At 47.1% G+C, this 15,657-nt stretch overlaps 1 protein-coding gene across 1 annotated transcript in view; it reads right to left on the bottom strand.

Moving 5' to 3' along the window:
- The window catches only part of LOC149273602 (protein unc-79 homolog), a 45,542-nt gene extending 39,567 nt beyond the window's left edge, over nucleotides 1-5,975 (bottom strand). The window contains exons 1-2 of the mRNA XM_089506114.1: nucleotides 5,954-5,975; nucleotides 366-486 (exon numbers count right to left, since the gene is read on the bottom strand). Coding sequence (XP_089362240.1) covers nucleotides 366-486; nucleotides 5,954-5,975 — 143 coding nt within the window. The remainder of the gene's footprint in view (nucleotides 1-365; nucleotides 487-5,953) is intronic.
- Between the last annotated feature and the right edge of the window lie 9,682 nt (nucleotides 5,976-15,657).

Below are 15,657 nucleotides of genomic sequence, written 5' to 3'. Positions count from 1 at the left end.
CCTCTGCTGGGAGGCTCTACCATCCTCTCAGTAAAACCAATCATTCACACACTAGCCAACACAATTCCCTGCACGTTCTGTATGCCGGGCAAGCATTCTCTAATGGAGAGTGCGTATATGAAGACATGAAAATTTGGGTTTGAGAATTATTAACCCCGCTATCCCTTTAACATAAAGCCGTTTAGATAACGGGTTCCTTTCCCGCAGGACAATCGAAGTCGGGCGAGACAAACCGTAATGGGATAGCGAGGACAATAGCTTCTTCTACAGGAGCATTGAAAAAGCAGAAATCCCGTCAAGCAAAAAAATAACTAACTAGCCTCAATTTCTCAGTCTTTGTACTCAAGAAAAACTCGAAATCTCACCTTAACAGCGTCTGCGAGAAGTATTTCAGGGTGTTCGCGATGTCCGTTCCAGACGGTACGGGATAAATGTTGTGGAGGACTCGGTTATGATATTCTTGTAGGTATCGAATCTTGGAAGCAACTGTATAAAGTGAAAAAAAAACACAGAGAAAAATATAGTGTGGAACAGAGAAAATGAAAACCCCCATAATCATAAAATATTATTACACCAGAGCAGCCGATCGGCAGAGAATTACCCCACACTTCAAAAGTTTGGGGTCACTGAGCGGTTTTCATGGGAAACCAAGAAATTTCTGGCTGTAACATAATTACAAAACGTTTTTTCTATTGCCATTGGAACACAGGAGTGATGGGAGTGATAAAGGGCCATTGGAACCCAGGAGTGATGGGAGTGATAAAGGGCCATTGGAACCCAGGAGTGATGGAAGTGATAAAGGGATATTGGAACACAGGAGTGATGGGAGTGATAAAGGGCCACTGGAACCCAGGAGTGATGGGAGTGATAAAGGGCCATTGGAACCCAGGAGTGATGGGAGTGATAAAGGGCCATTGGAACACAGGAGTGATCGGAGTGATAAGGGACCTTTGTACGCCTATGAAGAGATTCTATAGAAATTAACCCTGTCTGCGCTGGATTTCTGACCCATTTCATGTAAATTTCAAGTAAATTTCTAAGTGACCCCAAAATTTCTGAATGTTTGTTATTTGGAGAACCGATGTTTTTGGGCAAAGCTACTTTGGTTGTCTTTCATAGAAATACACATTTTTATAGCAATTAGCTGAAGAGGTCTAATAAACGCTAGAGATCTATTCCCTAAATGCACTCTTTCAGCTCAGTTAGGTCCTAATTCCCCCGGATGCCATCTTTAGAAGGATGCTGATATACCGGAAAGAGGAGGCAACTCAATTGGTGAGAAGTAGAATAAGGGATCTCAATATGTCCGGCTTGGGGGAGAGAAGAGAGAGGATGGGAGAGAAATTTAAATGCATAAAGGGATTTAACAAATGACAGGAGGGAAGTTTATTCCAAAGGAGGAGAAACGCTACAAGAGACCAGAACCTAACACTAGAGGGTCAGAGACTGAGATGTATGGAAATGTTATTTTAGTGAGGGTGGTAGATAAGTGGAACAGCCTCCCAGCAGAAGCGGTAGAGGCTGATACAGTAAGGGGATTTAAAAATGCATGGGATAGGCATATGGCTCCTGAATCTAAGACGAGACCAACGACTGATTAAGGTTTGAATCTTTACAGCAGGAGACGGGGGCCGATCTGCTGGCGTATTCTAGGTTTGTATGTCAAGGACATCAACTGAAGGGAAACTGAGAATTATTGTTTTGTGTTTTTGTTTCAAATGTTTGTTAAATATTTTAAGAAGGAAAAAAACAAAGAGATTCTGGTTTTTATTTGGCAAACATTGTCTTAAAACATTTACCCGGCAAATTCTCATCCGTATATTTCCATATAATATTTTTGTCTAACTTATTTTAATTTCTAATGTTAAAAAAAAACAAAAACGGAGGCTGCTGTCATCGACAAAGAGCTTTCTAAATATAGAATTGCGTCTGTAGTTTATTCTCGGGCTCGCGGTGAATCATTGCTGCCGTAGTTTTGTTCGTTTTCCGAAAAGGCATCTGGTAGGTCGACGGCGGAATTCAAGCCAAAAGCGACGTTTAGGTGACATCCGCCTGGACCGTGATGTCTCATCGTAGACACACCGGTGCTGCCTGCGTTCTCATCAGCCATCAGTTATCAAGGAAACGGGGAATTTGGGATTTGGAGGAAATGTATGAATAACGGGGCAGTTTCTGGGATGTTATTCGCCTGCCTGCAATGCGTATCACAAATAATATGGAGAATAATAAAAATATTTTTCAATTACTGAATTATTTTTTCTCACAGATTTGTGCATTTGGATTTCACACAAATTTTAACAAATTTAAATGTATTTATTTGTTCGAATGTCCAAAAATGAGGAGGGTGTCCCCAACGAAACAAAGAAAACGAAGGAGAGAGCACCGCATTTTAGATTGAAATTCGTTGTTTTTTTCCTCTCTCTCCCACAGCTCTCCTATTGGTCCAACCACTGTCTGTTACACGACTGCTCCAATCCCCTCCCTTTGCTTATTTTTTCCCCCCATCCCTACTATGTGATTGGAGGAAGGGGGAAAGGAGGCTCCGTCCTTTGCGTAAGTGCCCTGAAGAGAGCTGCAGCAGAGAGAGAAGGATGCCCATGGAAAGGAGACGCGGAAGCAGTTGGGAGTGAGAAAGAAACTATTAATTTAATTTCCGAATGTAAAAAAAAGTTGTGTAGGGTCGGAGGGGTTTATAGGGGACTATGTGGTTTGTGTAGGGTCGGAGGGGTGTATAGGGGACTATGTGGTTTGTGTAGGGTCGGAGGGGTGTATAGGGGACTACGTGGTTTGTGTAGGGTCGGAGGGGTGTATAGGGGACTATGTGGTTTGTGTAGGGTCGGAGGGGTGTATAGGGTATTATGTGGTTTGTGTAGGGTCAGAGGGGGTGTATAGAGGATGTGTACGGGGGTTGTGTAGGGTCGGAGAGGTGTATAGGGGACTATGTGGTTTGTGTAGGGTCGGAGGGGGTGTATAGGGGACTATGTGGTTTGTGTAGGGTCGGAGGGGTGTATAGAGGACTATGTGGTTTGTGTAGGGTCGGAGGGGTTTATAGGGGACTATGTGGTTTGTGTAGGGTCGGAGGGGTGTATAGGGGACTATGTGGTTTGTGTAGGGTCGGAGGGGTGTATAGGGGACTATGTGGTTTGTGTAGGGTCGGAGGGGTGTATAGGGGACTATGTGGTTTGTGTAGGGTCGGAGGGGTTTATAGGGGACTATGTGCTTTGTGTAGGGTCGGAGGGGTTTATAGGGGACTATGTGGTTTGTGTAGGGTCGGAGGGGTGTATAGGGGACTATGTGGTTTGTGTAGGGTCGGAGGGGTGTATAGGGGACTATGTGGTTTGTGTAGGGTCGGAGGGGTGTATAGGGGACTATGTGGTTTGTGTAGGGTCGGAGGGGTGTATAGGGGATTATGTGGTTTGTGTAGGGTCGGAGGGGTGTATAGGGGACTATGTGGTTTGTGTAGGGTCGGAGGGGGTGTATAGGGGACTATGTGGTTTGTGTAGGGTCGGAGGGGGTGTATAGGGGACTATGTGGTTTGTGTAGGGTCGGAGGGGTGTATAGGGGACTATGTGGTTTGTGTAGGGTCGGAGGGGTGTATAGGGGACTATGTGGTTTGTGTAGGGTCGGAGGGGTTTATAGGGGACTATGTGGTTTGTGTAGGGTCGGAGGGGTTTATAGGGGACTATGTGGTTTGTGTAGGGTCGGAGGGGTGTATAGGGGACTATGTGGTTTGTGTAGGGTCGGAGGGGTGTATAGGGGACTATGTGGTTTGTGTAGGGTCGGAGGGGTGTATAGGGGACTATGTGGTTTGTGTAGGGTCGGAGGGGTGTATAGGGGATTATGTGGTTTGTGTAGGGTCGGAGGGGTGTATAGGGGACTATGTGGTTTGTGTAGGGTTGGAGGGGTGTATAGGGGACTATGTGGTTTGTGTAGGGTCGGAGGGGTGTATAGGGGACTATGTGGTTTGTGTAGGGTCGGAGGGGTGTATAGGGGACTATGTGGTTTGTGTAGGGTCGGAGGGGTGTATAGGGGATTATGTGGTTTGTGTAGGGTCAGAGGGGGTGTATAGAGGATGTGTACGGGGGTTGTGTAGGGTCGGAGAGGTGTATAGGGGACTATGTGGTTTGTGTAGGGTCGGAGGGGGTGTATAGGGGATTATGTGGTTTGTGTAGGGTCGGAGGGGGTGTATAGGGGATTATGTGGTTTATGTAGGGTCGGAGGGGGTGTATAGGGGACTATGTGGTTTGTGTAGGGTCGGAGAGGTGTATAGGGGACTATGTGGTTTGTGTAGGGTCGGAGGGGGTGTATAGGGGACTATGTGGTTTGTGTAGGGTCGGAGAGGTGTATAGGGGACTATGTGGTTTGTGTAGGGTCGGAGGGGGTGTATAGGGGACTATGTGGTTTGTGTAGGGTCGGAGGGGTGTATAGGGGACTATGTGGTTTGTGTAGGGTCGGAGGGGTTTATAGGGGACTATGTGGTTTGTGTAGGGTCGGAGGGGTGTATAGGGGACTATGTGGTTTGTGTAGGGTAGGAGGTGTGTATAGGGGACTATGTGGTTTGTGTAGGGTCGGAGGGGTGTATAGGGGACTATGTGGTTTGTGTAGGGTCGGAGGGGTTTATAGGGGACTATGTGGTTTGTGTAGGGTCGGAGGGGTTTATAGGGGACTATGTGGTTTGTGTAGGGTCGGAGGGGTGTATAGGGGACTATGTGGTTTGTGTAGGGTCGGAGGGGTGTATAGGGGACTATGTGGTTTGTGTAGGGTCGGAGGGGTGTATAGGGGACTATGTGGTTTGTGTAGGGTCGGAGGGGTGTATAGGGGACTATGTGGTTTGTGTAGGGTCGGAGGGGTGTATAGGGGACTACGTGGTTTGTGAAGGGTCGGAGGGGTGTATAGGGGATTATGTGGTTTGTGTAGGGTCAGAGGGGGTGTATAGAGGATGTGTACGGGGGTTGTGTAGGGTCGGAGGGGTGTATAGGGGACTATGTGGTTTGTGTAGGGTCGGAGGGGGTGTATAGGGGATTATGTGGTTTGTGTAGGGTCGGAGGGGGTGTATAGGGGATTATGTGGTTTGTGTAGGGTCGGAGGGGTGTATAGGGGACTATGTGGTTTGTGTAGGGTCAGAGGGGGTGTATAGAGGATGTGTAAGGGGGTAGTGTAGGGTCGGAGGGGTGTATATGCTGCCCCCACCCTATCGAGTATAGAATACAGACCCCAACAAGAATTTACCTGCACGCATTAGCCCGGGGCAGGGGAAATTTTAATAAATCTGTGTCCATCAGCACCAAAACCACACATAACAACCCCCATTCAGCACAACGAGCTACTACCCCGGCCCCCCATATACCCCCACACCAAATACCCCATTATTCCCTCACCCTACATTTACCACACAGACCCTCAACATTCCCTAAACCCCAACCTCAAATACCCCAACTGCCTGAGCCTTCAGCAGCCCCATATCCTCCATCTCCTGCCGCTCCATACTGCATTTCCCCCGCATCTTATATCACCTAATACCCCCTGAGGCAAATGTATTCTTGTCAGCACCAAGGACAGCTCACCGCACCGCCCGTCACCCCGGCCCGCCATCCTGCACCTCCAGCCCGCACCACCCGGCAGCCTGTACTTCCGGCCCGCAACGCCCGGCCCCGAATTTCCCACCGAGCACCTTCAGCACCATAGACAGCTGTCGGCAACCAACTCCCCGCACTGACCGACCCGATCCCCGCATCCAGCGGCCTATTGCTCGCTCAGGGATACAGAACCACGGCCAGCTCCCTGTGTCCCTCTCCCCCGCAGTCCTCACTCTAGGGCTCTCCTCTCCCTGTTCTCCATTACACGTTCTTCATCCTCCTCTCTGCTTTCTAAAGCCCCCGTTCCCCGCATCTCCTTCTCTCCCCACAATCTCCTGCTTCCCTCCTCATACACCCCGCTCGATCTCCCCACTCACACTGCTCCGCTTTGGTGGACATGGCGTCCAGCTGCAGGCGTCTCGCGCAGGAATCCGTGGTGAAAGCTCCGTGGATTTACCCTCCAGTGGGTCCTCTCTGTTGCAGTGAGATCCCCCGCCCGGGTGATGCTGCAGCCTGTCGGAGACACCCTCCTACCCACTAGCCGCCGGTAACGGGGATCTGATTCCGGGGACGGACATCGGGAGGCGGATAGAAGGAGGGTAAATATTGGGGGTCAGAGTTTCGGAAATGCTCTCTAGCAGGGAGGGGCTTCCTGCATCCTTCACGCACCTTACTGGCTCCTCACAGATCCCCCACCCCCACCACCGGTTACCATTTGTTGCGCAGTTAGTTTTGAGCAGCGGAGAGAGCGGGCAGCGAGCTTCTGACAGAACCTGTGGGGCGGCCGCGGCGGTGCTCTTCTCTACTCTTCTCTACTCTTCTCTGGTGATAACTTGATCATTTTTGTTTGTTTCTTTATTATTAATATATTGGTAATTATAATTTATTATGTATATAATGGTAATTAAAAGAATGCGTTGGTGCTTTTTAGAGGGACATACTAAACAGCATACTGAGATGGTGATAGGTGTCAGTACACTTTTTACACACATACTACATGATAGTTCAAAATCTGTTCTTTTCTGTACTTCTTGATAATAAGTCGCAACTAATAAATTGCAAAAAGAAGCTGCAAATGTTTAACTATTCACTTGCCGATATTTACAGTTTTATAACAAAATCATAGTAAATTCTATAGAAATAATATAAATATTTGTAGGGCTGGATTATTGATTTAATATGGTACATGTATGTGCTAACACCACATTTTACCTGTTTTAATTATCACCGTCTTAAACATGGGAATTATGGGAGGATATTATGGTTACACATGCCAAGGAACACATTTGACCTGTTTCTGATTGGTAAATTGGTATTGGTCGAGGCATTACAGCAACACCGCTTGGGTGCAGAAAGCGAACGTTTAAAGGCATGACGGTGCTGGCACGTCAACTGTCGTTAACCCTTTTTTTTTAGGTGACGTGCCCGGACTGTCAATTGTCATTAAGGGGTTAAAAATCATCCGTTTCCAGCTACAATAGTCATTTCCAACATTAACCCTGTCTGTGGTGGATTTCTTATCCATTTCATGTTATTTTAATGATCAAAATCTGCTTATCTTTCAAAAACAATGACCTTTTTGCGCATCCTTTATGTTACTTCTATAACCCAAATAAGATTCAGCACTGTAATATCTGTAAACATGATCTTTGCCATCCTGGCTTTTTACATGTAACATGTTTGTAACGCCTGATAAATTACTTTAATTTCCTCGATACGGCTCAGGATTCAGTGGTTCTGTAATCAGATGGCACCGGTTTGCGGTAAAACCTCTGGCGGCGAGCCTGAGAAGCCCAGCTGAAGGGGTTAAATGGCAGCGTTTCTTTGTGAAGGGGTAATGACATCGGGGACGGTGTTCTGGGCCGCGCGCAGAGCTGTGGGTTTTAATAGTTTAGTGATCTCATGTTATTGATCGTCTCCCACCTTCCTCTCTCCACAGATTTGGACTGGCTGACGAATAAAAGCTTCTGCACGGAGGATGCCGTGTCTCTGCACCAGCGCGCTCTGGAGGCCGACCACCAGCCTATGGTCCACGGATCTAGGTATTTACTCCATCAGCCGTGCAGAGGATCAGTAGTATAACCTATAACCATTAACGATGTAAAAGGCCAAATGCAGATACGTTTTAAGTACAGCTTACGCGTCTGGACCACTTTGTTTCCTAATCTGAAGGCCACCAATTAGTCAATTTCTAAGTTTTCTGGAGTAATGTCTCTGCGAAGCCCTGCGCAAGAAAATAAAGCTGTACTCCACACGCTTAATGGAAAAAAAACTCTCCCCAAGAAGAAATGCCACTTTCAAATAACTGATCTACAAGATAACCATCAAAATATTCACCATTAGAAAGCACCATCACTGCGATTGGCATGTAACTATTTTGGAATCTCAGGATCTGATGACCTCGGTGGAGTCAGCCTAGGGGACCCCAGCTCTGGGTAGTCGGAGGGACGTGCTTGAGAGGTAAGGAGGTTTGTTTTGGATGTGTGTGTGTGTGGCTGATATCACAACTAGGAGGCGGCCCTTGTCGCCCAGGACCCCATCATTGTGAGCTGCTTAACACAAACCTGAAGACATTTTCTGAAGACTCTGACCTTAATCAGTCAGTGGTCTTGTCTTCATCTTGGTTTCTGCATGTAATCTTAAAATATCTTTAAATGATAACTTATTGTTACTTTTGGCTGTACATTTCTCTGCATCAAAAGTGACCGTTGCAAAAAGGTAAAGCATTTCAGCAATTAAAGTGTGCTTTCAGGAAACGGTAAAACACTATGAGATAGAAAAATGGATGCATCACGAGTACACCTGGTGCCAACCAAAAAGGTAAATTCTGCGGGGAAGAATTGGAGTGTTTGTGACGTATTGACAATGTTTTGTGCTAATGCGCCGTTTGATGCATCTTGATACATTCTCGTATGTTAATCCAACTTTGCTGGAAATGCGGTAAACGTAGCCCTCAAACACATCGCCTCTGTGATGACGGCTGCAAGTGTCTCCGCATATTAACACGACGCATGTTCAGCTTCTTCACTTTACTAAAATCTGTTTTTAAGACGCATGTTATCGTACACATTTATACTATAAGTTACCCGCGAATGCCCACGGAACCTGCTTCCCTGTAACAGTGCCGATTCCTTTTACGTTCTGGGCGTTTGTCGAAATGTTAATTGTCTGCTCCCTGGACAGCCAACCAACCAACCCAGTCCAGAAGCAATCTCATTTAAAATAAATGTCTCCCCTGCACTTTGTTAAAGCCCTTCGCTAAAGTTTCTCTCCTCCAAGCCAGACATATTGAGACCCCTATACTCTTTGCTGATCATTTTTATCCTGCAAACAAGCCATACCCACTTTTGAGATTTCTATTCATAAATATAACATTGAGTCAGGCTTCATTTATTGATGAAATGCAACAATGTCTCCTTCTAGATTGTAAGCTCCCCCTAGCAGGGCTCTCATTACTTTTGCTTGTAAAGGTCCAAATTATAACATTTGACTCTTTGTACAGCACTATGGAATACATAAATAAATAATGTTAGGCCTTTCACCAAGTTTAGGTTGGTAAAAGTGGAATACCATCTCTGTTTGGCAGACGGTGTTAGTAAACCATTTTTGGAGATATAAGGGTATATGTATAAAAAGTAATTCTGGTGCAAAGTTTTAAAAGTGGTCCTGTTGCCATAGTAACCAATGGGACAGTAGTCAGCTGTACAATTTTTGAAACAACCACCAATGTTATCATCTATTTTAGGGACTGTAATAATTTGACTGTTGTCCTGATGCCCTGATGCATTGGGAATATGGGTCCTGTATCTATCATGTTACAATTTCGTCCTCCAGAGTAGTGGCTTGTCCTACAAAAATATTTTCCTCAGGGAGTGATTTACACCATGTATTTTTTTTGTATGTTGTGTTTAAGCAGCAGTGTAGCCCTATTCACTATAATGTTTTGGTGCCCAGGCTGCTTGTTGCCTCCCCCAACCTCCTGCATTCCCCTATGTGGGGGGTATCCTGGTGGTCTAGTGCAGGGGTGTCCAAGTTTTTTCTGCAGTGGTTCACTTCATCAGAAATGTATGTGTGCGTGGGCTGCAGAAAATATGGCCTTTTAGCTCTATAATGCATATTAATACAAGGTCAATTTGGCAAAATGCCGAAACAAAATAAAACCCACAAAAAATAGTCATCCGCAGGGGCCCTGCTGCTTCCCTCTGTGTTGCTCAGCAGCATCTCTTGCTCTGTCGAGGGGACACAGGAACCCCGGGGGAGTCACGTGAATGTGCGTCACCTCACGTGACTCCGCTCCGTTCCTGTTCCCCTGGGCAGGTCAAGAGAAGTTCAAACAGACTGCATACAACGCAGATGGAGACAGCACCCCTGCGTAAGTCTGCGAGCAGCACCGAAAGATCTGTAGTTCGGGTAAGGAAGGGTGTATGAATGAGTGTACGTGAATGAGGGAATGAATGTTTGTGATGAATGAATATGCATGTGATAGCATGGATGTGTAAGTAGGGGGGGGGCAGGGCTGTAGGTTATGTGCATGTATTGGCTGCTTATACATGATAGGAGTCTCATTTCTATGTTAAATATATACTGGTTGACTTGGCATGATAGGAGTGTGATTGCAAACAGCAACCCGGTGAGGGTCTGTGCAAAACGCGCAGACGTCCTCCGCTTCTTCCCTCCCCTCCACTTCCGCTTATCCTCTCCACTTCCGCTGGGGCTTCTATTACTGAACCCGGCGTCACGTGACCTTCCGGTGCGGCTTCCATCACAGCGATGCGCGCAGACACCTACTGGCTGCCAGAGAGGATCCAGGTCCCCTGCAGCGCTGCAGGGGATTTGGATTTTAGTGCGCAATGTGCGCAACCTCCGCTACTTCCCTTCACTTCCACGTCTACCTGCCCCACCAGGGGTTAATATATCAACAGAAGAAAAACGGGACAAATAAGCACCACTGGGTAAGCTAAGCCTGGAGTATTATCTTTATTTCTATGTTAATTTGCCCCGCATTTCTTCTGTTGATATATTAACCCCTGGTGGGGCAGGTAGAATTTTTCCGGGATCTATTAATTATGTCCATTCTATAATTTGTGTGTTTTATTTTTTGATTGCTGTAATATTTGATTTATTGTTTATATTGTCCATATATTTATATTGTATTGTGTATTTTTTTTTTGTCTATATTTATTAAAGCATATATTTTTATACCTATTTTAGCGATGTCATTTTTTCTCCTCCAAATAACGAGGATTCTAAATTTTTTTAAGGCAAAGTATTAAAAGTTTTTAGAGATTTTTAAAATGTGATCATCTGGAGTTCTGGTCCTGGTGGAGGTTTTATTAAACTCTTCCGTGTCGTTCCTTCCTCTCTGAGTTTTACGCGCTCGCGGTCGACCAATCCTGTCATTATTTCTGTCGGACGATATCGCGGCACAAATATCTGGATTTGACGCAAATCGATCCTTGTCTGGAGCCGTCTTTCTTTTTTTTTTATATTCCTGGCTTAATTCAAATATCAGGCTGGCATCATTACGTCATTAAGTAGAATCTTAAATGATATAAAGTAGAAATTGATTAAGAAGCATCCAGGCGCCTGACATTAGCCGACAGCATGTACGACGGGTTTAAAATCATCCATATTTATCATAAAGTTGCTGATTCGCTGGTTTATTTGTAGATTAAAGCACCTCATTTTTACACATTATCGGGGCTTTTAGGGTTGTAGAAAAGAGGGGCATCGGCGGAGGAGAGAGGGGCATCATAATCCGCAGTAAAGCCCCCGGCAAAGTCCTGCCTTAGGAAATAAAGCTGTACTCCGCACGCTGAATGAAAAACCCTTTTCCCCAAGAAGAAAAGCCACTTTAAGTCTGACCTCCAAGGGGGCCATCAAAATATTCACCATTAGAAAGCACGATCACTGCGATTGGCATGTGACTATTTTGGAACCTCAGGATCTGATGACCTCGGTGGTGTCGCCCTGGGGGACCCCAGCTCTGCATAGTCCGATGCTCTATTGAATAATCTGACCAGCATAAAACCACCAACCGGATTGTAGTAGCCAGCGCTGTGCAAGATACCGAAGCTGGGAGACGGCTACTTAGTGGGGTCACTTTACGTGGCCGTGCACGACTAGTGTGTTCAACCACATGGAAGGAAGACACGAGGGACTTGCCTGAGCGGTAAGATTTGTTTAGTATGTATGCATGTGGCTGATATCACCACTAGGAGGCGACCCTTGCTGCCCAGGACCCCTATCATTGTAGGGCTACTTATCACCCACCTGAAGCCAGAACCCGCCTTTGGGGTTTGCGAGCTGTCCGGCCGCACAGGGCGCCATGGGATCTGGGGTGCCAGGAGGCCGTCCCATCACCAAGGCCAGGGCAGCGCCGAGGCGGGTGCAGGGGGTGTACAGTGCCTAGGCGGCAGGGAGCGGAGGAGAGAACGGGGCGCCGAACGTTGTTCATGAAAACGTTCCCTTCCAGCCCCCGCCTCGCCACTGCCCTGACTGCGGTGGTCTGTCTCGTTCCCGGTGCCAGTGCTTCATGCTGAGTGGCGGAATATGGCATCATATCCTGCCGCTCAGCAGTGAAGCCCACCGCGGCAGAGCAACGAGACAGAGGCCTCACGCTCCCACAGATGGCACAAGCATGATGTTTGGGCTTTTTGGAGACAAAGATGGCACAAGCAGGGTGTGGGGGCTGTTTGGAGACACAGATGGCACAAGCGGGGTGTTTGGGCTGTTTGGAGACAAAGATGGCAAGTCTTATGCGTAAGATCTGGGTGCTGGTCAGGTTCTATGTGGGCGCCAGGGCTGACCTTTGGGGTGTGCAACCTGTGATCTGTGCCTGTAATTTAGGTTTATTTATACCTTTAATGCTGAGTTTACATGCGATTTCCAGTTAATCTGTACCTTTGGCTGTTATTCTGTTGATCCATACCTGCTATGCTATGTTTCCATACATTATTTATATACCTGCAAATACAGGGTTTGTACGTCTTATTCAGTTGATCAATACCTGGAGTGCTGTTTGCATGTGTTGTTTATTTGATCTATACCTTCAGTGCTGAGTTTACATGTGATTTCCAGTTGATCTATACCTGCAATGCTGGGTTTGTGTGTTATTCTGCTGATCTGTACCTGCAGCGCTGTTGTGTGTGTTGTTTATTTGATCTATACCTGAACTACAGGGAGTAAGTAAAAGAGAGGTATGGTTTAGTGAATGGGGGGACAAAGGGACTCTGGGGATGATTACGGGGGGGAGAGGACCTCCTAATGTCACGATAGGGTCAGAAGAAGGGAAGACTGCACCGACTCTCACAGCCCCTAATCTGCAGAGGTAGTGTAGCAAATATTTTTTTGGAGTTGGGGGGGGGATGATTGCATGCTTTTTCAACATTTAAAAAATGTTTCTTTTACAAAGTTAGCTGAAGGTGTTTGTGTAATTAGAGGTATTTAAATGACTTGTTGCTCCTTTAATTGATGACTTCATTATGTTCTTCCGACGTCACACGGATTCATAGAACTCACCGGCAGATTCAGCTCATCTAAAGACTCCAACCTTAATCAGTCCTCGTTCTCGTCTTAATTCTTCTTGGCTTCTGTTTGTAAGCAAAGTGCGGGACGGGCTGTTGTGCTCTCAGGAAATAGTATAACGCTATGAATTGCAGTGTCTGGAGTATTGACAGTGCTTTGTGATAATGCGCCGTTTGATGCATTTTGATGCATTCTCGTATGTTAATCCGACTTTGCTGGAAATGCAGTAAACATAGACCCCAAATACCTCGCCTCTGACGGCCGCATATTAACACGACGCATGTTCAGCTTCTTCACTTTAACTAAAAATCTGTTTTTAAGCCGCACGTTTTCGGACACATTTATACCGTAAGTGACCCGCGAACGCCCGTGGAACCTGCTTCCCTGTGACAGTAACCGATTCCCTTTACGCTCTGAGCGTTTATCGATATGTTAATTGTCTGCTTCCTGGACAACTAGCCAACCAACCAACCCGCAAACGATCTCAGAAGTTGAATTTTCCACCCCATGTATTTTTCCCATTTCTGAATGACCACACTGAACACAAAATTATGGGGGGGGGAAAGGGGAAGTGGAATTTTCTTAACGCCTAACTTAACAACTAACTTAACAGCTTTTTTAACAACTAACTTAACAACTAACTTAGCATCTATCTTAATAGCTATTACAATAGCTTTGTTCAGTTTCTAAGAACAGTCTCTGTCTGTAACAGTCTGATTGCAGTCTCTTATCGAGCTGATTGTTCTTTAGCAGCCATGAGAATCTTCTGCAAAGCTTTTTTGGTCCGCCGCCCGTTAGATGTCACGGTTGTGTACATCTGTTTCAGTTTGTCAATGGTGTTTTGTGGCGCGGCCGTCTTTGCAGGACGTGCGGGCTCTGTCTCGGGCGCACGGTTCTCACGCTGCGTTATAACCGCACGCTGCGCCGGCCGCGTCCGCGGTTTCCGTTGCGCAGGCTGCGTGCCAGGTGTTCTCTGCGCAGGCATTGTCCATGTCGCCCGCTGCGCAGGCCGCGTCCGCGGCTTACGCTGCACGGGCATTGTCCATGCCGCCTGTTGCGCAGGCTGTGTCTGCCGTGTGGGTCGCACGGTTGCTGTCCGGCGTGTGGGTCGCACGGTTGCTGTCCGGCGTGTGGGTCGCACGGTTGCTGTCCGGCGTGTGGGTCGCACGGTTGCTGTCCGGCGTGTGGGTCGCACAGTTGCTGTCCGGCGTGTGGGTCGCACGGTTGGTATCTGAGGTGCAGGTCGCGTGGTACTTGCTGGCCGTGTTGGTTTTGGCCGCAGTGGAGCTTTGCTACCACTCAAGCTTGGGGTCCCAGTGGCTTCCTTCGGCGCAGGAGATGGGGTTCCCATTGTCTTCAGGATCCACTCGCGGTAGTATTGAGTGTTGGAATACACTCCTGGCTTTTGGGATTTTCCGCAGCCCTGACCCCAGCTTGTCACTCCGATGACGCTATACGTGGAGCTGTCCGGGTCCATGCACATAAATGGTCCTCCGCTGTCTCCCTACAGGAGTAAAGTATAGAGGAAAGTTAATGACACTTTTCCTTGGTTTGTAACAAACTGCAGCCTCAGCTGCGCTTCCCCAGTAAAAGCTCTGCGGTTTATTCACTAAAGAGCGAGTTGGCCGGGGAGTTTCTAAAAGCGGAGCCACAGCCACCCGATGTCTGGATATAATGACCGTTCTGTGACACGGTGGCCTGAATCCCAGAATAATCCCCAGAACATGACATGGGGGCCCAGATTGTCTCTTTTTATCTATTTTTTGCTATTCTGTCCTCTAGTCCCAAAAATCCACAAATATTTGTATCCAGTCGGTGTAAGCGCGCTCCGTTATCCCAGGGTATGGTCATAAACCTCCCCGGATCTCTTTGTGACTGGTTTAACCCATCTTCATTCCAACTCGTATAGTCTTCCTCATCTTTGTGCCACAAACAGTTTTTACTATTGTCCTAGCGGCGCATGTTCCCGGGGAGAAGATTTGCGCAAAACACCATCTCCAACAGGCAGATTTGGTTTTATAAACCCCCTCAGACGTAGAGATTTGGTTTCTTACCTGGCAGCTATCGATGCCACCCTCCTCGTAGCCGGCACAGAGATTGTAGTCGTGGACTTGTCCGTTATACCACTTCGAGCCGTTGCACCTCTCCAGAGGAATCTGGTTGACTTTGGCCTCTTGGAGGATATCTGCCGTTTGGATGGCTGTTGAGACATCAAAGATTAAACTCATGAATATCGCTGGCTGCCGGACGCACAGACGCCAGCTATGGATAGGAGAAGAGTGACTTAAATAAACTAATCATGGAGTCCATGTAAGAGTGGTGTGTGTGCGGCTGAGTGTGGCGGGTGTGACTGGGAGCAGTTAGTGGGGTGAGTTTTGGTGAGTTCAGTGTCTTTGGGTTTACATCTGTTTGGCTAGACGCGCAACGACCCCCTTCCGGAAAAACTATTCCCCGTTTATAACCCCAAGAGGAGAAATCTCCCCTGTAAAGGACACTCACATTTTTCTTTGGTGACGCCCCAGCCGCTGATGAAGCAATGATCCATGGCGTGAAT

This window comes from Sceloporus occidentalis, unplaced genomic scaffold (assembly GCF_023333645.1).
Source record: "Sceloporus occidentalis isolate IW3139 unplaced genomic scaffold, rSceOcc1.0.p SCAF_365, whole genome shotgun sequence".
Lineage (NCBI taxonomy): Eukaryota > Metazoa > Chordata > Lepidosauria > Squamata > Phrynosomatidae > Sceloporus > Sceloporus occidentalis.
The sequence above is the reverse complement of the archived record's forward strand: the minus strand, read 5'-3'. Positions and strand labels throughout refer to the sequence as shown.